The sequence below is a fragment of the Cornus florida genome, unplaced genomic scaffold (genome assembly GCF_030987335.1).
Source record: "Cornus florida cultivar Cherokee Brave unplaced genomic scaffold, ASM3098733v1 CherokeeBrave_3.0.0_Hap2_Chr03, whole genome shotgun sequence".
NCBI classification, from domain to species: domain Eukaryota; kingdom Viridiplantae; phylum Streptophyta; class Magnoliopsida; order Cornales; family Cornaceae; genus Cornus; species Cornus florida.
Genome location: NW_026775573.1, coordinates 535,773 through 558,109, shown reverse-complemented (window position 1 = coordinate 558,109; position 22,337 = coordinate 535,773). Strand labels below are relative to the sequence as shown.

General features: G+C 34.3%; 2 protein-coding genes and 1 long non-coding RNA gene across 10 annotated transcripts; all 3 read right to left on the bottom strand.

Annotated features, from left to right (window-relative positions):
• Positions 1-643: 643 nt before the first annotated feature.
• Positions 644-8,628, bottom strand: LOC132298888 (uncharacterized). 5 transcript variants are annotated; one of them, XR_009479984.1, is made up of 4 exons: positions 8,146-8,628; positions 7,988-8,056; positions 2,959-3,112; positions 644-943 (listed from the first exon to the last, which is right to left on the bottom strand). It is a non-coding gene; the product is annotated as an uncharacterized LOC132298888 (long non-coding RNA). The 5 variants fall into 5 exon arrangements; XR_009479986.1 differs by having other exon boundaries at positions 644-921; XR_009479983.1 differs by lacking the exon at positions 644-943 and adding an exon at positions 1,644-2,083 and having other exon boundaries at positions 8,146-8,623.
• A 3,667-nt stretch (positions 8,629-12,295) lies between these two features.
• Positions 12,296-13,695, bottom strand: LOC132298887 (myb-related protein 308-like). Of its 2 annotated transcripts, none has more exons than XM_059795229.1 (2): positions 13,393-13,695; positions 12,296-13,168 (listed from the first exon to the last, which is right to left on the bottom strand). In XM_059795229.1, exons 1-2 carry the CDS (start codon positions 13,523-13,525, stop codon positions 12,444-12,446), a joined length of 858 nt encoding a protein of 285 aa, XP_059651212.1. In that variant the 5' UTR covers positions 13,526-13,695; the 3' UTR covers positions 12,296-12,443. The 2 variants fall into 2 exon arrangements, with proteins under 2 accessions (XP_059651212.1, XP_059651213.1); XM_059795230.1 differs by having other exon boundaries at positions 12,296-13,172; positions 13,393-13,463.
• A 1,288-nt stretch (positions 13,696-14,983) lies between these two features.
• LOC132298886 (uncharacterized) lies at positions 14,984-22,015 on the bottom strand. Of its 3 annotated transcripts, none has more exons than XM_059795227.1 (8): positions 21,603-22,015; positions 19,923-21,182; positions 19,754-19,844; positions 19,479-19,636; positions 19,333-19,384; positions 16,848-16,927; positions 16,654-16,696; positions 14,984-16,115 (listed from the first exon to the last, which is right to left on the bottom strand). In XM_059795227.1, exons 2-8 carry the CDS (start codon positions 21,096-21,098, stop codon positions 15,508-15,510), a joined length of 2,208 nt encoding a protein of 735 aa, XP_059651210.1. In that variant the 5' UTR covers positions 21,099-21,182; positions 21,603-22,015; the 3' UTR covers positions 14,984-15,507. The 3 variants fall into 3 exon arrangements, with proteins under 3 accessions (XP_059651210.1, XP_059651209.1, XP_059651208.1); XM_059795226.1 differs by having other exon boundaries at positions 16,654-16,747; positions 19,923-21,132; positions 21,603-22,012; XM_059795225.1 differs by having other exon boundaries at positions 16,654-16,747; positions 21,603-22,011.
• Between the last annotated feature and the right edge of the window lie 322 nt (positions 22,016-22,337).

Here is a 22,337-nt window from a genome sequence, read left to right as displayed (position 1 = left end):
ATATAAATATTTATAAAGAAAATAACTAATTTCTATAAAATTTTACCACAAATTATTTATTTTATTTTCAATAAAACTCTATCACATTAAATAAAGATATATTATAAGAGTTTCTATAAAACACTAACACAAATTACCTGAACTCTATCACAAATTAACTATTTTATTTTCTTTAAAATTGTATCACATATAATCTGTACTTATCTATTTATTATGAGTTTTTTAATAAAAGGAAATCTAATTAGAGAAGGATATATTTAAAGAAAATAAAATAGTTTCTATAAAATTCTACAACAAATGACAAATTATTTTATAAACTCTATAACAAATTACTTATTTTATTTTCTATAAAACTCTATAATAAAGAAAATATATAATAATATAATAATACATATAAATAAAATATAAAAGTGTAAAGAGTTTTAGCATTTTAGTATTTATTTTTTAATATTAAAAAATTTATTAATTAATTTTAAAATAGAACTCTATCACATATAGCCTCTGTGTAAAGAATTTTAGTATTTCAATATTTATTGTTTGATATAAAAAAAATATTATTAATTAATTCTAAAATAAAACTCTATCACATTTATCTATTTATTATGAGTTTTTTAATAAAAGAAAATCTAATTAGACAAAGATATATATAAATAAAATAAAATAATTTCTATAAAATAATTAAAAAATATATGAAAAAAAAAATTCGATAAGTTACAAAACATTCATCACGTGCATCGCACGTGCTATTTTACTAGTATATATAAATGTATAAGTCTGTAACTGATTCCTTTGATCTGATGTTCGATTCAAACGAGGTAAATGCAAATTGGGGACATTTATTTCGTTTAAACAACCATAGCTAGATCTCACAGTCACCGTTGCCAGCCATCTCTTCATCCACCACTGCCACCATCTCTCCATCTGCAACAAGAATTGAAGGAGTCTGCAACAATCGAGATTCAACAAAAATGGTAGGGACATTTTTGGAAGAGTAAAAGGATAAAATGGGTATTATATTAATTAAAAGGTATTTTCGCACAAATTAAAAAGAATAGGAATGCTTTTTACACACCTTTTTAAATAAGAGGTAAAAGTGCTATGAAATGTATACTTCATAAGTATTTCTCGCACTTACCCCCAATGGATTCACCACACATCATCAAATATAATACTCCATTAATTTTATTATTATTATTATTATTATTGTTTACATCTTAAGGAAAATGAAAAGTATCTAAAATTATCTCAGTATGATAATAAAATTTTGGTGATTCATGAAGCATTAAGTCTCAAAAACAATTCTTACTAGGTGCAAACAATCACTTGGAGAAAGTATGTGAGCTTCATGTTTTTTTGTGAATATAATGATATCTTTGTTTCTTGTCTTGAAATAAAGTTAAATTGAAGAATGTTCTCTTTTTTTTTTCTTTTTCTTTTTTTTTTTTTCAAATCAAACAAGTAAAATAGATTTATAACTCTAGTTATTAAGTAATAAAATTTCTACATGAATAGAGAAAAAAATCTATCAAAAATTTATTTCTATTATCAAAATTTTATAAAATATGTAGTTTAATATATTATTACCATATATTTGCTTAAAACGATACAAATTAAATTGGGGAAAAAAATATTGAAGAAGAATGTTAAGAATTGGTGCACTATTCTATAAATTTTAAAAGGAAAAAGGAAACTTGACCGACCAATAATATAGAGAAACTTTGAAAAATAAGGAGGTGCGAGTGGCCTATAAACACCCAAGGGTGCCAATAAATGCAAAGCTAGCTAGCTAGCAGGTCCTTTCCTCCAAACGAGCCTTCGACGAATATGAACAAACAATCTTATGAAAGTCATCAAAGCATTAACAACGTATTAGATTGACACCACCAAACTAAGGATTTGAATGATGGGTAGCTAGCTACCTTCCAGCAAGCTCAAGTCACATGGTATCACAATAAAGAATTGGAGAGAGGAAGAAGAGTAAGGAAGACAAACTGAAAAGGAAGCATAATAAGGTACAAGGATCGAGGGCATGGTCTGAAAGTAAATTACAGCCTCAAGTGTATGGCATTTACTGCTTTCGACCCTGCAAAGTCAGATAAAATTGTGAAGCTTTATCATTCCACAATTATGAACTCAAGATCAAGGATGGACATAATTTATACTAGTAAACTTTTATTGAGCCTTGAAAATATATTCACTCCCTTTAAATATTCAGCTAAGTAAACATACTAGTTAATAAAAATAGGTAAAGAATAACAGGCCACATTCAACGACCCAAGAGTCCATACTACACAAGGCATAAGGCTGGTACAACCAACTCTCAAGCTATTACTAGTCTTGGTAGATACAATACATACATAAGGGATAGCCCACCCCTTCTTTCTTCCCAATATGAAGAGAACCCTTCCTTGGAAAGGCCTCTTGCTCAAATGAGTATTCCACAATGTCAGTTGGGAAACAAGTAATACTTCCTTAATATTACTAATAGCCTTCGATCTCCAACGTCCATCTTTCATGCAGACATTGGTTGAAATACTCATTTAGGTAAGATGCTTTGGCATGGGAGGATTACGTACACCCACTGCATTTTTCTCAACCGCCTTGCATCAGATACAGGTAGGAAAAAAGTTTGTTTACTACTTTCAACACAAATATATTCTAGCAATTCTTTATTTTGATGTTGATCTATAATATGATGAAATCTGAGATTTAGAGATGGCGTTTGCCTGCAGATTCATGCACACACACAAATTCGTTTCCCATTGTACTCATAAGGTCAAGAAAATGAGTTGTGTTGAGTTGTTTTATACGCACACACCAACACACGCACACACAATATTAGCAAATTTCATTACAATCAAATTCCAATATTCACCAAATGCTACTGTCTTAGAATCCTACACTTTAGGAAACACAAAAACATCATAGAATGAATAGAAGATCAGAAAGGATCTTGACCTGGTCGGGATCTTGAACTAGCAGAAGAATGCAGCAACAGTGCCCACAGAAGGATATAAAGAGGGCTCCTTGGTTAGTTTTTCACCTAGAGAGTAGGCCACAATTACTGTAGTCTAAACTTCAGAGAAATAATAAGCCAAGCTCTCTCTCATTGCTGCATTTTAAATGTTTATAATTGATGACATCATAAATTATCTAAATTCATGTGAAAGCTAGTAAGATAACCACAGCAGGTATAAATAATTATGCATAAATAAAGCTAAATTATAGAAACAAACGGTCTCCCTTAGTCCAAACAGGAATAGATGTTTTACTAGCGATCTCATTACTGCTTCAGTCCTTGACCAACACTGTTGTTTCATTAGTTGACCTCTTTAGGAAAAATAAACTTACGGTTCAAACTCTGAGCATTCTAAAGGCAAAAATTTCAACAAATCCTTTACTTGTGGGACTAAATCTGAATATTGAGGTATAAGGATGCTAACAAGTATTTATACGAATGAAAAAGCCCAGACATATGCGCTTGGTAGACAGCTTTGCGAAGTTGTTGCATAACATATCTACTAAGAAAGCTAATTTTATGGGCAATGTAAACACAATTGCATCATAGCTATTAGGCACTACAGAAGAAAAACCATTGTGAAACCAGTTTGCCCTAGTAAAGCACAAGATAAAGAATCCAACTACACAAGTAGTAAACAATGTCTCAGTTTTTTTAGATTTTGAATTTAAAACAACATAAGTTGTTGTAGCAGAATAATTATTTTACTGAGTTTTATGGATAATTTAGAGTTACAACTAGTCCTTTTAGTTATTGCACACTTGCATGCACAGAATCACTCCGAATTTTTTGATAAGCCTTTCCTCTAACTGAAAATACATTTTTCGCTCTTATTACTCCAAAAGGACCTTCCTAATGTTCCCGTCATTTAAAAGAGTGACCAATTATTATAGCAATTTCTAATCTTATATTGTGATAGCCTGATAAACTAGAAGATGCATACATTGAATGATGTGATTCTCGATTTGCCAAAAATTCTGTACCCTTTAAAGTGGCTTTACTTGTCCTTCTAGAATCCACTAGAACAATGTTGAAAACTGCAATCATTCTTTTCTGAATAAACAATGTTGCCCGAGAGTTCGAACGCATGCTCATAAAGTTCTTAATTATTAGCAGATTTTGTGTAAAACTTTCTGTAATGTTGAGAGAGAAAAATATGATAGGCCGACTCCTTGCAATTGTATAGCTCTCTGAATCTCATCCACAATGTGGTAAATTAACTTTCCCATGAAACTTTTTACCATGATATAACGTCAACTAGCTTATCTCTAGTTCCCACCATTCATTAAGGAAAGCTCTTTATTGCTTCAGCTTCCACAATATTACACATGCCAATATTCCAATCTCTTCTGCTGCTTTCATGAATCGGTAGTTAATGTTGCGGCAAAATTACACGGTTTAGGTATTGTGAGAGTCTGGCCAACAAGTTAAAATTAGGTATTGTGAGAGGTTGACCAACAAGTTTAACTTGTTCTCACCAGAAAGTGCAATTAACTCCAATCTTTGGATCTTGAGCTACTTAATCACAGCTGATCTACAATATGATAGAGCTTAAGGATTTAGATGGCATATTCATGCATACACATATATTCCCCATGTAAAGATAGTTTCTTTTTCTTTTTTCCCCGATTCAGCTCAATGGTAGACTTTAGACAACATAGGGAAATTTTATTACCGTCAATTACCAATAATTCAATAAATGCCATTTTAGAATCTTAAAATTACAAAGCAAAGGTTATGGGCTGAGTCCCTCCTAGGTCCAAAACTTACTGTTTATTAATTGATACACCAAGAGTTCTAGACTTAGACGTTTGTCTTTCATTTATTCTTCAAATATAAGTAAACATCTGTGTATGACACAAAATTTATACCTCTATTCTTTCACCTATAAATAGAGGTGATCTTTGCATACAAAGATTAAGAGAGAATATATTATAAAGTGATGTAGCCCTTTGGGTTATTTGTCTTGTGGACGTAGGCCCTACTGGCTGAACCACGTAATATCCTTGTGTTTTTCGTGTTTCATTTCTCTCTTCACTTTTGTTTTATGCTTTACAACATGGTATCAGAGCCTAATTTTCTTTCTAGGTTCGGACCCCCATTTTGGAGTATTCCCTTAGCATTTGAAATGTTGCTAAGGGTTTCTCGGTGCTACTTGTGCCTTGTTTAGGCTGCTGATTTGTTTGGCGGTAATGTTTTCGTCTTTGCCGTGTCACCGGCAGTTTTTATTGACTTGTTTGGGTTGCCGGTGTGTTCGGTAGCATTGTTCGTCACCTTCGCCATGTGTTCGGTGCTATGTGGACTTGTTTGGGCTGCCGGTGTGTTCGGTAACATTGCTCTTCGCATTCACCATGTCTCTAGCAGTTTTATTGTCTTTTTCCAAATCGTTAGAAAAGGATCTGTTTCATGATTTGATATGCAAGCTGAGCGTTATTTCCATACACCCTTCAGCTTGAAGAGGAGTGTTAGAAGATGCTATATTTGGAAAATATTATTATAGGAACCCTTCAATTACTCTTTGACAGAATATTTGATATGTGAATATAATAGGAGAGATTTTAGCCTATGATAGAATATTGATTAAAGTGATTTATGGTACTGATTTTAGGAATCTTCCATTAATGTATTTTCCATATTTATCACCTCTATTCTTTCACCTATAAATAGAGTTGATCATTGCATACAAAGATTAAGAGAGAATATATTATAAAGTGATGTACCCCGTTGGGCTTTTTGTGTCATGGATGTAGGCCCTAGTGGCTGAACCACGTAATATCTTTATGTTCTTCGTGTTTCATTTCTCTCTTCACTTCTGTTTTATGCTTGATAACAATAGGGAAAACAAAATTTTTACCAAAAGAATACAAGATCAGAGATGTTAGACCTGGTTGTGATCTAGAACTAGCAGATGAAATGCAATAAGCCAACAACTGGACCTGTAGAAGGATTTGAAGAGGACTTGTAGGATAACTATTCACTTAGAGAGGGAAGACCTGTATTAGACCCCAAATACTAGAGTCTTTTTCTACATCGTAGATTTTTAGAATAATTTGTTATTTAAACTTTAAAGGTAAAAGAAATCAATTATAATTGCAAAATATTACCGCAGCAGGTAGGAGTATTATTATGCATAAGCAGAACTACATTTATAGATACAAACAAATCCCATATCCAAAAATGAATGAATGTTGTATTACTAGCGAATTCAATTGACGTTTTGACAATTTCAACATAAGCTAATGTGATTTACATAACTGCTCCACCAATTGACCACTTCAAGAAAGATTAATCTTGCAGTTCAAAACCTGAAATAGAAGTGATAAATTTCAACATTCTTTACTATAAGTACTATGTCAACAGCTGTAGCCTGTAGGTACAAGTAGGTTAACAACTTAACAAGTACATATAAGAAAGAGGATGCACCGCATCAACCTAGACACATGAGATTCAGAGAAAGCTTTCTAGAGTTGTACAATATATATACCAAGAGAAATGGTGTTATTTGCAAATGCAATTGCTCTATAGCCATTAAATATTAATAAGAATTACCAATATGTTACCAGATTGCCATACTAAGCACCGGACAGAGAAATGATCCATCAAAGTAATTGCCCAAACTGTGTTTTTGACTCCGAATACAAATTGAACTTTTAGTTGTTTTAGTAGAGTAACAACTTCATGGAATTCTATGAATGATTCAGACTACAAGTACTCCTTTCAATTAAAGCACACTAACCTGCACAAAATTACACCTAAGTTTTGTGCTACTAATTTCTTCTCCAAGAGGAAATGCATTTAGCTCTTATTACTTAAAATGGGAAAGGCATCCAAAATAATCTTTCCACCAGCTTCCATAATTAAGAAGAATGTCAATTTCTAAAGTAATTTGCATCTTCAATCTTCTTCTAATGTCATGGATAGTTTTGTTTCAGAATTCAAAGCTCTTCCAACTAGAAGATACAAATGTCGAAGAATATGATTCTCAAGTTTGTCAAAACATTCACTAAACTCATTAGTAGCTTCACTTGTCCTGGCAAAGTCCATCTGAACAATGCTGAAGCAAGGTATAGATGTGATCCTTTGCCTCAGTCTTCGATTGACAATCATGGCTTCAACGTAGATGTGAACATTCCATTGAAGCAACACCACATGTAGATCAAGGCAACTTTTGCTCGCAAAATATGCCAACACAAACAAGAAACTTTTCCTTAACAAGCTCCTATTTTTTTGCGTTTTAGTTATGGATGGACTGACAGAGTTGAAGATGAGTTTTTGTGGTGTATGGTATTAGAAAGAATACATTTGCGAGTTGGTTGAAGTAGCACCTATTTATTTATGTAATAATGTTGAATGTGAGATAGTTCAGGTTAAAAATGGTATATACAATGCGATTGAAAATTGCACAAGGGTTTGATCTTACTCAAAGCATTACGGAATCAGGACTCGGAATTGCTCCCAAAATTGGGGTTAGTAAAAATATTTACAAATCTAAAACATATAAAATTAAAAAAATAAATAAAAAAGTTGAAAGAATCTTGAGCAATTCACCACCTGGAAGGTTACTAAATACAGCAGAATTGTATAAGAATAAAGTAATAGGGGATGCATATATAGTATTAATTAAATAACCTGAGCACATGGGCAATGTTAAAGATCATTAATCTGTAATTGTTTAAGTAAAAAAGTCAACTCCAGGTCCCCACCAACATATAGAAAGCATCGGATCTCACGCGTTAATTAATCATGTAAGATAGAACAGAACAGAACACATTAGGTTTTAAGAAGTGTATAAGTATTATTATTATTAATTAATTCATTGAAATAGTAACAATGAAGTAGAACGGGTATAAATTAAGAAAAGAAAAAAAAAAAACCTTGCGAGACGATGGCAATCAGTATCTTCAATGAAAACCATATATATATACAGTAAATAAATTTGAGAAATTTGAACACATAGAGAGAGAGTACCTGAAAACAACAGTATTTCGATACGAATTTCTGCCATTGTATCCTCCGATCCAATGGTTGCCTGAAACCCTACCACAGCAAAAACCAATTAGTAATTAAAAACAACAGACTACTGCTGACTACTGTAAAACAATCAATTTTAAAGAGAATTACACTACCTTGATGAGTTTGGAATTGGATTCCAACGCCCTAGATAGAGTTTGACAAAACAGTGTTTTAATCTCTTACCGGAGATTACAAGATTTTAGAAACTAGCAAGTTTTCAAACCTAAAAATATAAAAAATGGATAGAAGAGCGGGGAGATGCAAGATGCATTTCTAAAAAAGGAAAAGATGTCTCCCATAAGACTTGAAAAATGAAATATATATAAATATATATATTTTTGGTTAGCAACAGGAACTTCCCTTGGCAGCTCCTTCGGGACCAACTCAAGGTTACAAACCTGGGGATGTAGAGTACCGCCCCAATGGTACACTCGGTAAGTCAGGGAAGTATTAAATTTGAGAGGACTTGAACATGGGGCCACGGCAGTCGCATGCAAGCACCTTATTATCCGGGGGCACTATTTTCTATCTTGAGAGGACTTGAACACAGGTCACGACAGCCGCATGCAAGCACCTTACTATCCCTGCTACGCCTCGGGGGCACTATTCCCTATCTTTGAATACAAGAGCATCCCTAAAATAATAGTAACACCATTGAGGCCGAATACATAGAATGGTGTGTGTAAAATAATTTAACTTATTAAAAATTAATGAATAAATTATTTTTATTAAATTTTAATATTATTTTTTTTAATAAATATTTTAAAACAATTAAATACAAAAATATATATATATTTTACGCCTAAATATCAAAAGAAATTTTTTTTTTTTTGTGGGGCGTATTCGGCTCAAGGTTAAAGCCTACAAAAAAATATATATATTTTACGCCTAAATATCAGAAGAAAAAGTTTTTTTTTCGTAGGGCGTATTCGGCTCAAGTTAAAGCCGATAGAACAAATTATGAGGTGGTGGACGTCCTCTGTCCGGCCACCTGCGCCAAAATCCGTTTCATATAGCAAGAATCAACGTCAAATTGATGACCCAATTACTGGGACCATGAAATTGCATAACCATTCTTGACTATTTTTTCTCTCTCATAAATAATTCCAGTATATATATGGACTATCGATCAATTCTAGAATTGTAGGTGATCACGAGTTCAACTAAGTCATTCATGAACAAAACAAAACTAATGTCCTATCATGACAAATGGGTTGGGTTCCTTCAATTGGTCCATTAATTTTCAATTTCATTTTCATCATTGACAATATTGCATTGCAATTAATCATCTGACAATGTACTGTTGGAAATATCTGCAGATTGAATGCGTAAGCTTATAAATTATAGATTCATTGAATTTAATTCAAACAAAATTTTCTGAACTGCCATGTACGTTAATTTAAAGTAGTATTAATTAGTTTTCTAGACAGTGATTGTTTCCTAAATTGAAAATCATCCAATCACTTGATATTTTTTGATTAACTACTTCTTGTGTGATAAAGACCCCTCCCTCAAGAGGTGGTGGACGAAATTAATTTAGAATATATGTTGCCTGATTATGATTATGAATCTCAACAGCTAGGTTCTTCTTTTAATAATTTTGTGATGGATCTTGTCGGCTGTCACGCCCCCAAATATCTTTGATTAAGGGAATTATACTTCTCCATCTAACACCTCAATCAAATTCCCATATGCTTCATGCACGTTGCAATCTAACTGTATATATATATATATATATATATATATATATATATATATATATATATATTTGTAGGTAAAGTTTTTGTTTAGTCAAATCCTAAATCAACACATGATCATCTACAAACTATAGGGGCAATGTTGAGCCAAATATTAGACAATTAAATATTTCTTATTTCTTATTTGGTTCGGGACTACATAATTTTAGTCGGTGAAAATTAGACACATAAGTAAATGTATCAACTTTAATTTTTTGCTTGTACGTTGAATAGTGATTGACTGAGTTCGGACCCTTCAATTATCATAGTATGCATAATGAATTTCTGATCTTCAATTGATCTTAATTAAAAATTATAAATACTCTTTATTCATTTAAAAAAAGAGAGGATGGTTTAATTTCTCAATCCTAAAATTATGTAATATGGGAAGTGTAGCCTGTATTGGGCTTCATTTATGTTTCATTCTTCCCGAATCTTTTGCACTTGGTAAGAATGGTAGTTTTGTTGGTTTAGAGCCGTTTCAAATATATATTTATCATCCTATATTATAGTTATGTTGTGTGTTACACGTTACATTCATCAAGAATTCAATTGTGTTGCTCAGTTGGCAACTTCCAAGGCTCTCAAGAATATAGATATAGTAGGAGCTACTTCCAAAGAATTGAATATATATATATATATATATAGTAGGAGAGGGCTGCTACTTCCGAAGAATTGAATATATACATATATATATATAGTAGGAGAGGGCTGACTACTGCAGCTAGCAATTAATTGATCACTAATTACCTTCATTTACTAGTAATACTACGTACGTACTGCTCATTACTAAAATTTCCTTGTGTTTGCGAATGGATCGAGATCCGAGTCCTCCCTCTATCAACATCCCACAATATATATATATATATATATATATATATATATATAAGAGAAGACATTAATTAGGCTAATTCTTTTTAAATTTATTCTCTAAATTAGGAACTCTATCTTGCATGCTCATTTAGGGTTCTTTCCCGGCCTGCAGGAATTATCAATATCTAAGTGGGTCCATCTGGTGTATATGCATAGTGTCCGAGAAGAGTAGTTCCAATTCTTTGCTGTAATCATATGTTATCATGGTGGTATTTAGGGCCTGGTTGGTGTTTGTTCTACCGTGTTCTGTGTTGTTTTTTACAGTGCTACAGTACTCATTTTTAGAACACATATTGTTTGGCCCGCCTTGTTGTGTTCTCAACGATAGTGGAACACTTTCAGAACAAATCCAATATTCGGCTCAAAAGCTGGAACAATAATTTGGTGTCCTATGTTGTTCCAGGCCCATTTTTTTATTTTTATTTTTTACTGTAGCAGAAATAATAATAATTTTTTTTTTAGGGCAAATCATTTCAGCCTCCCGATCGCCTCCGTCTCTATTCTCGTTCTCGAACTCTGGAACTTGCTCCCTCGCTCTCTCTCCAACTGCAAACACAAAATCTACAAGGATCAGAAGTTCAGAACCCGCCTCCATCTGTACTCTCGTTCTCAACTTCGGAACCTGCACCCCCCCCCCCCCTACAAAATCTTTAGATTTGTGAAGTTGAAAACCCATATCGGCATATTATTTCAGATTGTTCAAAAAAATCAAAACCCATATCTTTTAGTTTCCATCGCCCGCTGTTCCAGTTCCGGTTCGACATTCGCAAGCTTTGTAATTCTTGTTTGTATGGGTTTTGATTGTGTGTATGGGTCTTGTTTTAGCTTGCGTGTATGGGTTTTGTTTTAATTTTTTTTCAGATTGTGTGTATGGGTCCACTGTTCTAGTTCTGGTTTGCCGTTCGCAAACTTTGTAATTCTTGTTTGTATGGGTTTTGTTTTAATTTTTTTAGGGCAAATCATTTCAGCCTCTTAGACGCCTCCATCTCTATTCTCGCTCTCTCTCTCTCTCTGCAACTGCAAACTTGTATGGGTTTTGTTTTAATTTTTTTAGGGCAAATCATTTCAGCCTCCAAAACGCCTCCATCTCTCGTTCTCAACTATGCAAATCCATTTTTAGGGCAAATTATTTCAACCTCCCAATTGCCCTAGTCTCTCTCTTTTTGCAACTGCAATTATGTGTGTATGGGTTTTGTTTTAATTTTTTTTCTAAATCAACTAATCAAGCTCTGTAATTCTTGTTTTGCAAACTAATCAAGCTCTGTAGTTAATTTATTCTAATCAAAAAAAAAAAAAAAAAAAAAAAAATCAATTTCAATTCCAAAATTCTCACTCCAAATTTTCATCACAAACATATTTTGCTCTCATTTCAGAACACTACATTACAAAACATTTGTTCTGTTCTAGGTTAGAGCATTACACTACACCACACAATACTTCCCAAACGGGCCCTTACAGTATGTACTTTTCAACACATTAATTAATCTCTTTTTTTTTTAATTAATAGTAGAAGAAGATCAACTTACATTTTTTTAATGTTTCCCTTTTATTTAAATTAAGGAAATTAATCCAAGCAATGGAAAACACAATTAATTAACATATCTAATTGCACACACATATAACCTTATTACATTAATTAACATGCACCTAGACAGAAATAAACAACACTAATACTCGCAATTGAAGTAATTCCAAACGAAGTTGGCATTAACGGCCAGATGGAGGAAGCTGGTGAGCACGTGAAATAATCAAAGTAGCTTAGACCGGCCAGTACTAATAATTACGTACGAACATATGATGGATCACATAAAGAATAATGAGTCCATATCAAAGGAATCTAACTGATCATCATGAAGTAGTAGTAGTTGATCATCCTCTTCATCTGTATTCAGAAGTGTACGTAGATACTCATCAAACACATTCTCTAGACGACGACTACTACTACTAGTGTTGCCGTTGCCTGCAGACTGACAATATTCTGAGCCGTTAACAACACCATGATCATCATTGCCCGTACCTAACATAAAAAAGCTGCCAACCTCATGATTATTGTCATCATCATTGTCTGTGATCACCTTGTTAGACGACGACCACGGCACATTCATAATATCATCGTCTACTACAACCTCTGTCCCTGCGCCTGTGCCTGTGTCTGTCCAATCAAAACTGCTGTTCCTTGACAAACAATGAAACCTAGTGGGCTTTGGAATGTAAATTTTGGCCTTTTTGCTTTTGTTTTTGCTGCTCTTGGTGGACTTGGACGGTTGTGATGATGATTTTTTGTGGGTATTTCGGGGATCATTAGTTTGTTGTTGGGTTTTGCTGAGATGGGTGTTCCAGTAGTTCTTGATCTCGTTATCGGTTCGACCGGGAAGCCTTCCTGCGATGAGAGACCAACGGTTGCCCAGAAGGGCATGCATTCTGACAATAAGGTCATCTTCCTCCGGGCTGATGTTCCCTCTCTTTATGTCCGGTCTTAAGTAGTTCATCCATCTTAGCCTGCAGCTTTTTCCACATCTAAGTAGACCTACCTTCATCCATCATGTAGACATTAATATATATATATATACATATGATGTGTGTGTCATGTGTGTTGATCATTATGCTTCAGGAACCAAAGAAAGAGATGATTATATTTAGCTAATTAAGCAACAATTAAATACTTGAAGAAAATAATTATAAAAATAGCTAGGAAATGCACGGGGTTAAATATATATATATGGTACGTGATCGATGGACATAGTTAATTACCAGCTTTCTTGGGCAAAGATCTCCAATTTCCTTCACCATGAGCTTGAATGTACTTGGTAAGCAATGCATCCTCTGTTGCACTCCATGGACCTCTATGCAATCCGACCTTGGAACAACAAGGAGCCCTACCCATCTCTCTTATTGATTTATTTCTCTCTCTATCTCTAATATACAGCTATATATATATATATATATATATATGGTGCTAGCTAGTACTGAGAGCTAGCTGATGTTGATGCTCTTGAACAGCACAAAGGAAAACACAACCTTGAGGTTCCCTTTTTAAACCATTAGGATCTATTGAAGTTTTCCTCATATGATGGAACGCGTCTTATACCAAATTGTAATCTGACGTATGCTTATTTTCAAGGGACCACGTGACAATTATGTTCCTCTTATTTTCGCCAACAATGTATTCAAGCAGCTGACTACTTACCCTTCTTCCTCATCTGCCCTTCTCCTCGGCCCTCCACATTTATATGTATGTGTGTGTGTGTGTGTGATGCAAAAAATATATATAAAAAATAAAAAAGAATGAAAAAGAGAAAATTGTTAAATTTAAGCTCTTCAGAGTTGCACTGAAAGTCAAGTCACACAATTTTTTTTAACGGATGTTGATCTCACATTCCGAGCGTACTCTCACTTTCACGCTCCGCACGCTTTTTGACTCAAATTCTAATTATTTATGATTTAATTTTGCTACTCTGACACTTGCACTCCCACTCTCAAATTTACTCCTGCTTTTGCTCCCGTAACTTAAATAAGCAAAAAAGTCATGAAGCACGACCATACATTGGTCCTTTTGCGTAATTTTATTTGCACAGTCCAAAACCGAAGCTCTGTCATTCATGAAGTGATCATTACTACTACTACAGTTTCAACGTACATTGATCTTTATTGGGCTGTCACGCTAGAAATAGAAGTTAATCCAGTCTCATGCAAAACTTTTGTTTACCAATGATTGGCATGGACTTATTAGGTCATGTAAAACAACTTGGACGAGTGTATTTTGGCCCATTAAACAGCCAGCAATTGCATATTGCATCACCATTAAACTTCTGCAAATTCTACCCCCCATTTGGAATAGGAAATTAATTATTACACATTGCCCACACTATAGATCTTGATCAATCACTATTTGATACTTAAATAAAATATTGAATAAAATTTATATATAAAAAATTAAATAAAACTTACACATTTACTTAGATTTCTAATAATGATTGGTGAGGGCTAATCAACAAAATTTCAACAACTCTCCTGCAGTATGGAGTCATATAGATTCACTAGTGGAGAGGTAACAAAAATTCTTATAACTAAATTGCTCGTTAGTTGTTCATCTTATATATTCCATCTGTTTTAAAATATATTTAGTTGTTCCAAGATAATTGTCCCAATTAAAAAATAAATATATTATACTTTATTACATTCCTAATTTACCCTTCTTGAATTAAACTAAGAAAATTAATTAAATATAAAACTTCATCACATTACTGTCAACACACCATGAATATATTTTGTAATTTATTGAGCATTACTAAATGAGTAAATGGGATGGAGAGAGTAATAAAAGTTTTTAAGGCACAATGAGTTGTTGCAAAAAATAGCACTAAGATGAATGTCATAAAGAGTAAAGTATCAGTTAGGCTTTGGAAGATCAAGATTACCGTTTTAACGTCGGGTTCCCTTTCTTCACTTGCATTTTTGAATGTAGATTTCCAAAAAGACCCCACAGAAACCACAATTGACATGTTTAACCTCAACACGGCCCCCCCTACACCCTCTCTTTTCTTTTGAGACTAAATAAATCAAAGAATGGTATAATTACACTGTATTAAATCCCAAATTACCTCATCCTACTTGATGCTCAACTAAACTAAATCTCCACAAAGGAACAATGCCACAAGTTGCTCACTGGTTCCATCAAAATACGCCTTGAAATGTTTGGTCAACACACCATGGCTTCTTCATGGTCTCCTCAAAATGCACATGCATATACAAAACTAAGGTGTGGACCAACCATGGCTTCAGTTCTTTCATTTTGGCAAAATAAGTCATCCAAAGATTCCTTCAACACAACAGGCTTGACATACATTGTGCTGAACCTCTCTATTTTTAGCTACGAACTGGTAATCCGTAATTCTGGAATGTTCTGATCCGTCCATCCCACCCAGCTGTTACAATTACCAGACCCCACATATGAGGAGAGCCAAACACGTTCTGACACGAGCTCTTCAGAAGCTTGTACTGAGATTTACACATTGCAGATGGGACCACAAGTGAGCTTGAAGCCTGAAGCTTCTCCTCTGGCCAGGTTGCAGATACCTTTGGCAAGGAGTCCGAGAAAAATCCATGGCTTAGAGAGAAATCATGTGAGAAGAACGGCAATTTGTTTAGTGGACTATCACCCAAGTGGCATTGCTGAGATCCATATTCTGAGCCATATTTTGGTTGGTTCACAGATATTTTAGGGGATGAAGATGCTACTGAGATATTTGAGAAGATGGAGTTTCCACATGTCATTCCACACCAAGGAATAGCAACAGATGCATTGTTTGAAAAGAAACGCTCACAAGACAAATTGCTTTTCATTTTGGAACACACACGCCCATTCTGACTAATGTAATTCCACATGAAGATATTAGAATCCTCACTTGCTGAGACAATATGCTGCCCATCTGAAGTAAATGACGCTGATATTTGACTTCCTGCATTACGAAGCCCTGAAGAGACACGGAATACAAGGAAACAAAGAAAAAAGTAAAACAGCTGACAGTTTAACATAAACTCTGCATTGAGGGTAATTACTAAGGGAAGAGGAGTCCAAAGTTAACATGGGTAGAGTTCGTAAAGAAAGATATGGTAGCATGTGGATTGACTGAGACTATGGCCTCATAGATAGAGCGGAATGGAAACATGGGATTCATGTAGCCAACCCCAAGTAATTGGAAAAAGGCTATGTTGTTGTTGTAGCTGAAAGGAATATAAATTAAGGTATGGAGTACTTTTTTTTTTCCTAGTTTAAGGTATGGAGTTTTTATTTAGTGGTCCAACAATTTTATAAATGTGGACTATGCAATCCAGTTTTTGAATCATATTACCATAAACAATCCAAAAAATTGTTGCCTTTTGTCGTCGAGTTTGAATTCAATATATTGTAAGATCTGTAGTTCTGAACTCCGTGGCATTTAATGCACTAGGTGATAGACTACCAAAGAATAAATTTCTAAATGCATTTAATTTTAAAAAACAAGCACTGACCTCTGTATTTGCAGATGACATCAACCCCATGAAGAATACGCACCTGTGAATCAGCAGAAGTGACCATTAATTTGTTTGGGTCACTTGGAGAAAACTGCAGAGTGAAAGCAATACATTATTGAGTTTTTAAACATAAGATGAAGCACAAAAGACATGAACAAAGAAAAAGGATAAGGAACAGAGGCATTTGATACCTGGAAGCCAGTTATCCTCTTAAAAGGTGACTTCTTCTTGCTCTGTAAGCATATCTGAGCATACAATTGCAGACGATTATCTGATATATGTGAAATACATCAGTTAGTGTGTGTAAAGACAATCGTCCTGTATCATAACACAAGAACTTTCAATAGAAGTCAATTGAATTGCAGATTTATTAACTTTCATTGAAACAGCTGGACCATCAACATTACAAGATTCCTGCTTCAGTTGTATGTAGAGACAAGTCCAGCTTGTCTATTTAAAAAGGGGAGGGCAAGAATGTCAAACAAAAGGCTCATTAAAACATAAATCCAGATGGTCATGGGACATTTCTTCAAAATCTTCCTTGCAGTAATCCAACTAGCATCACATGGATCTAAATTACCGGTTCTTCAATATAAACCTTCCAATTTAGTATCTTACAAATCATATCCACATAAAAAATGATAAGCATGGCTGCACATAGTGTTAAGCCTGACAGCCATATTGATAAAGAATTAAAGTACAACGTTCAGCCAGATTACATTAGACCAACATATTTGACAGGATTATTGTTCCATAGCAGATAATGTACGAGCATTATAAGCACAGAACCCATAATTATTAAAAGGTGAAATTTGTATTGCCTTGTCACTTAATGTTGTTTATACTTTCTATTTCCGAACAAGAGGAAACAAATGGCAAGCTAGGTTTCAAATTAATCATGCCTTATCTCAGAAGCAAGATATTCTAATACCATTTACAGCAGCTAGCTACACAATTATTAATTAAAAAATCTGATGCACAAAACATAAATACTATCCATTATCGAAGGCTTGCTCCAGATCAGGTATTAGAACTAGGACATAGCTTTCTAAAATGACAAAATTCGTTTCAGTTTCTTTTCTGAAATAGCACATTGATACAGGTTGATGTGGCAAACAAAAACCTAAAATTTCAATCCATCAACACCTCACCAACATCACATGGACTCTTCTAAATGCGTAAAGGAGCCTTTTGGATACACAAAACTTGGGTTTGGATATGGGATGTGTCAGAAATGCATTGTTTGACATGCAACTAAAACATATTTAAATAATTAAAGTCAATTTTATAATTGAGCACAAATATCTTTATTATGTTCCTTTTGTTACATTATTTCTCTAAAATAAGTGGGTGCGAATGTTGAACACTCTACTTTATATATATGAAAAAATACTTTTTTTTTTTCATCACAAAGTGAAAGAAGAATTTTAGAAACTATGAATACTTAGCAATGTCCCCAATCCCCATATGTCCTTAGAATTAAGGATTTGATAATCAGACAGACACACGCACTAATACACATGACACACATACCTTGATCCATGTAATAGCACCTCTCAAAATGCTAAGAAAACTAAATGATAAAATAATAAAAAATTTGAAAAATCTTAAAATTACAAATAAAATGTAATAGTAATGGAATTTTAAGTTAATAATGAAAAATGAGGCTAGCGCTTTAACAACTTGCTGATAAACATAATGTCATCGACTAAACTTAGTTTCCGGTCCACATACTAATAAAATTGACAAACGGAAACATCTTGACCTCTTTTTCTTCTTCTTCTCTATGATGAAAAGTGTGATATTGTGGCCCGAATTTTGTTTTGGACCGGGTCGTGTTGCAACCCAGTTTTGACCCCTTTTTTTCACTTGCGGGTCATGCACCCTATTTAGTACTATCTTGTAGCCCGGTATATAAGGGGTGTTTAGGGTTTGGGGTGGAATGAAAAGAGAATACTGAAAATCGCTGAAAGCAAGTGAGGGTGAGAGTGAGAGCTTAGGTATGGGGGCTGAAACTTGTAATCTCCGGATTTTCGCATAGTGAAATCTTTTGCCGGATCTTCCCCGTGGACATAGGTACAACTTGTGCTGCACCACATACGTCTTTGTAATCTTTGTGTGTGGCGTGTTTACTTTTATGTTGTGTTTCGTAATTGTTTCTTGCTCCGCAGCTGTTGGTCGTAACAAACAACAATGGTGCTCAAGTACATGATGAAATTCTACATCTTAAGGACTCAGATCTTCTGCTACAAAGGAACCCCACAATTGCTTATTTTCATTGTTTTTACTCTTCTTTTTTTTTTTTCTTTTTTTTTTTTTTTTTTTTCAACTTTACTTTGTGAAGAAGTATTTCAAATGAGTGTCCTCAATCCCTGTGTACGTTACCTAAAAACTACTCATGCATAGGTTCGGCTACTACAGATAAAACGATCTCACACACACACGCACAAGATTAAATTAGTGGTTCAAATGTTGATGAGAGATACCATTAGATAGACTTAAAATGTATCCAGGGAGAAAAGCTCTCTTGCAATATTAGGCAATACTTGGAGATAAGCACTGCCAGAGAGCACAATGGTCCATATGTACCCCAAGCATGTCAAATTCTACTAAAACAACATATAGGAAACCCTGCGATTTACTATTGTACTAAAATCTGAGAAATTGAACGCATACCTGATGCATCATAAAAGCGGCAATTTCCAGTCAAGGAGCCAACTATTCCACCCTGCAATAGGAAGTAAAATGACTAATAATTGCTTTTGCTTGCCGATACCACATTACCATCTCAACAAGTGAAAAAAAACAACAAATTACCAAACCTTTCCATCCAGGCGATAACACACAGCCGTTACTATCTCTGTTACATCGGTCCAATCAACAACTTGACAAGAAGGAACTGCCCAAATGCGTACTTTCCCATCTATGGAGCCACTGATGAAGTAATTATCATCCACAGGATTAAACTGAATGCATGTAACTGTCTCACGCAGTAACAGAAAAGGCTATGAGAAGGTATCCAGATCAAGATTTTCTAAAAGAACAATCAAAATAAATGACATATATAATAAAAAACACATTGGAAAGAAAGGCACACCATAATCAGTATGGATAAAGACTTTTAGGCATTCATCAGATCCAACTTGCCACAAGCGAACAGTCTTATCAATGGAGGATGAAAGAAGACACTGCATAAAGTAGAACTATCGTGAGAAGCCAATTCAATTTAGGAAACTAGAAAGATTTGCTTCTATGGACATACCAACCTTATTCTTTGACCAGGAGAGATCCAAGACTTCACCACAGTGCCCATGGAATTCATGAAGGGGTTTCTCAGATATTCGGAAAAGTTTCTGAGGGAAAACTACACAAGCTGCATCAGATGATTTGCTCAAATTCTTCGGTTTAACCCTTCTCTCTTTATCCACATAGAGGGGTACTAGTTCGGAAAGATGATTAACTGTGAAGTATACAAATGAAGGATCAACGTCAGACAAATCAAACTCGTGTGATCTTTCTGATTCCATCACCTGCCATACACGCACAATGCCGTCTTCACCAGCGCTTGCGAGGTACTGCCCATCAGGGCTAAATTTCATTGTCAAAATTGAACCCTTATGGGCTGAGATATCTTGTCCCATGTAAAGGGCTGAAAATTCCTTGCACCGTTTCCTGACAGTGCGAACTCTAATTTTTTTAGTCCCAACCCCAGAAATTGGATATGAATCATGAGGTCTTGAATTACCAGCTTCAACTTGTCTATCCACAACACAGGCCACAACACCTAATCTCCTCAGCCATCCCCTCTTCACTTGCTTCATTACCTCCCTTTGACCAGAAACCTCTTCAACTTGTCTTCGCATGACTGGTTGAATCAAAGGGGATAAACCCAGAGTTCTCTCGAACTCTTCAAAGGTAATCAAACGGTTGGAGCCCACTTCACGCAGTCTCGTGAGAAAACCATCCAAACCCAGTTTATCCACAATGAACTCAGTCCCATCATCCAAATTTTTGAATCTACACGAAAAATTCTCGTCCAATGCCCCATCTAACAACTCTCCAGTATCATTTGACCGATAAGAGATGGATGATTGGCTGGATGAATGCCCATCATCAAAACCCAATGTTCTCAAAACAGCCCCACTATTTTGTTTAGCTCTTTCAATCTCCACTTCCAATTGGTCACAATTTGCATCTTCATCAACCTCCCTCACAGTTTCTTCTGAACTAAATCCCATCCATTTTAGGAATTTATGGCGCCGTTCACGAATGCTTTCTGGGTTTTTATTCCAGACCTCGTATCCAATTCCAGAAGGCACCAAATCAACAACGCTTGAATCAGTATCTAAATTGTCCACTCCGTCTGAATCCGAATCGGAAGCAGAGGTGATGCCTTCGCGGGTATCATAGAAATGATCTTCTTCTTCACAAAGACTATCCATTATTTACTTGAGAGATCAATCCATGAAAGCAGAGCTACAAAATGTAATGGTTTAAAACACTAGGCGATGGATGTCCTAAATTCCCTATAAGATAAGAATGTAAATTATTAAACAGAATAGATAAAAATAAACCTAGTAACCAAACTACGCAGATCCCAATTCAATTCAAAACCATCGAACCTAGTAACAACAGGGTTTTATAAATAAATAAATAAATAAGAATAAGGAAAAAAAAAAAGACGTGGCTTTTGAACACAATCCTAACCACCCAGAACATTCACCAGATCTCACAGATCACAGTAAAGCGAAAGAGGGTTCTTGAGAATTATAGAAACACACAAGCAATCTTCATGTGAATTAATGAAAGGGTAACAAGATAAAGACCATCACAGACAGACAGCTGTTGATAAGCAACTTCAACATGACATGGATTAAATAAAATAAAAAATAAAAAAAACCTAGGAAACAAACAAAAAGCAAATTTGTAGGAGGATTCTCTCTCACCTGTGGGTATTTCATGAAAAGTCCGTCAAACCCAAGGAATGCACTAATTCCATTCATCCTCATCCATGGGGTATCTCCAGCTTCCAAAGTCTCTCCCTCGAGTCGACAGAGGAACAAATCAAATAAAACAAATACGTAGTAGTACTAAATTACGTAGTATAAATTTCTAAGGGAAAGAAAATCTCGAGAGTGGTGAAGGAATCCCGATGAACGAGATTTAGAGAGAGATGCGTTGGTGTGTTTGTGTGCGTTTACTGCCCTCTGTCTCTCTCTCACACGCACCCACAGCTTCTGCATACACTTCTAATATGTTTAAATTGAAATATTAATTTTTTTTTTTTTTAACAAATATTAAAATTTTGTTAAATACTATTGTTTTATTTTAAATAATATAGTGCTTAGTTCAATGCGAAATATACTTATTTTTAATTATAGTCTTAGATCTAATAATTTTATAACAATTTGTTAATTAACTCTTTTTCTTTTCTTTTTTTATATTAAGAAACTTATTCTTTCTTTTCATATCATTAAATATTATTATAAAAAAAGAACAAAACTAAACAATTTATTAAAAGAAACAAGAATAAAATAATTCATCTTTCAGCAGTCAATTTATAAACTTCTTGTACTCAAGAATTGTTATTCCTCAATTCCATGGGTCAATCAAGTGGGTTTACAATTATTGCTATGTCACCACTCTACATTTTAACTCGTGAAAAATTATTAGGCCGATTG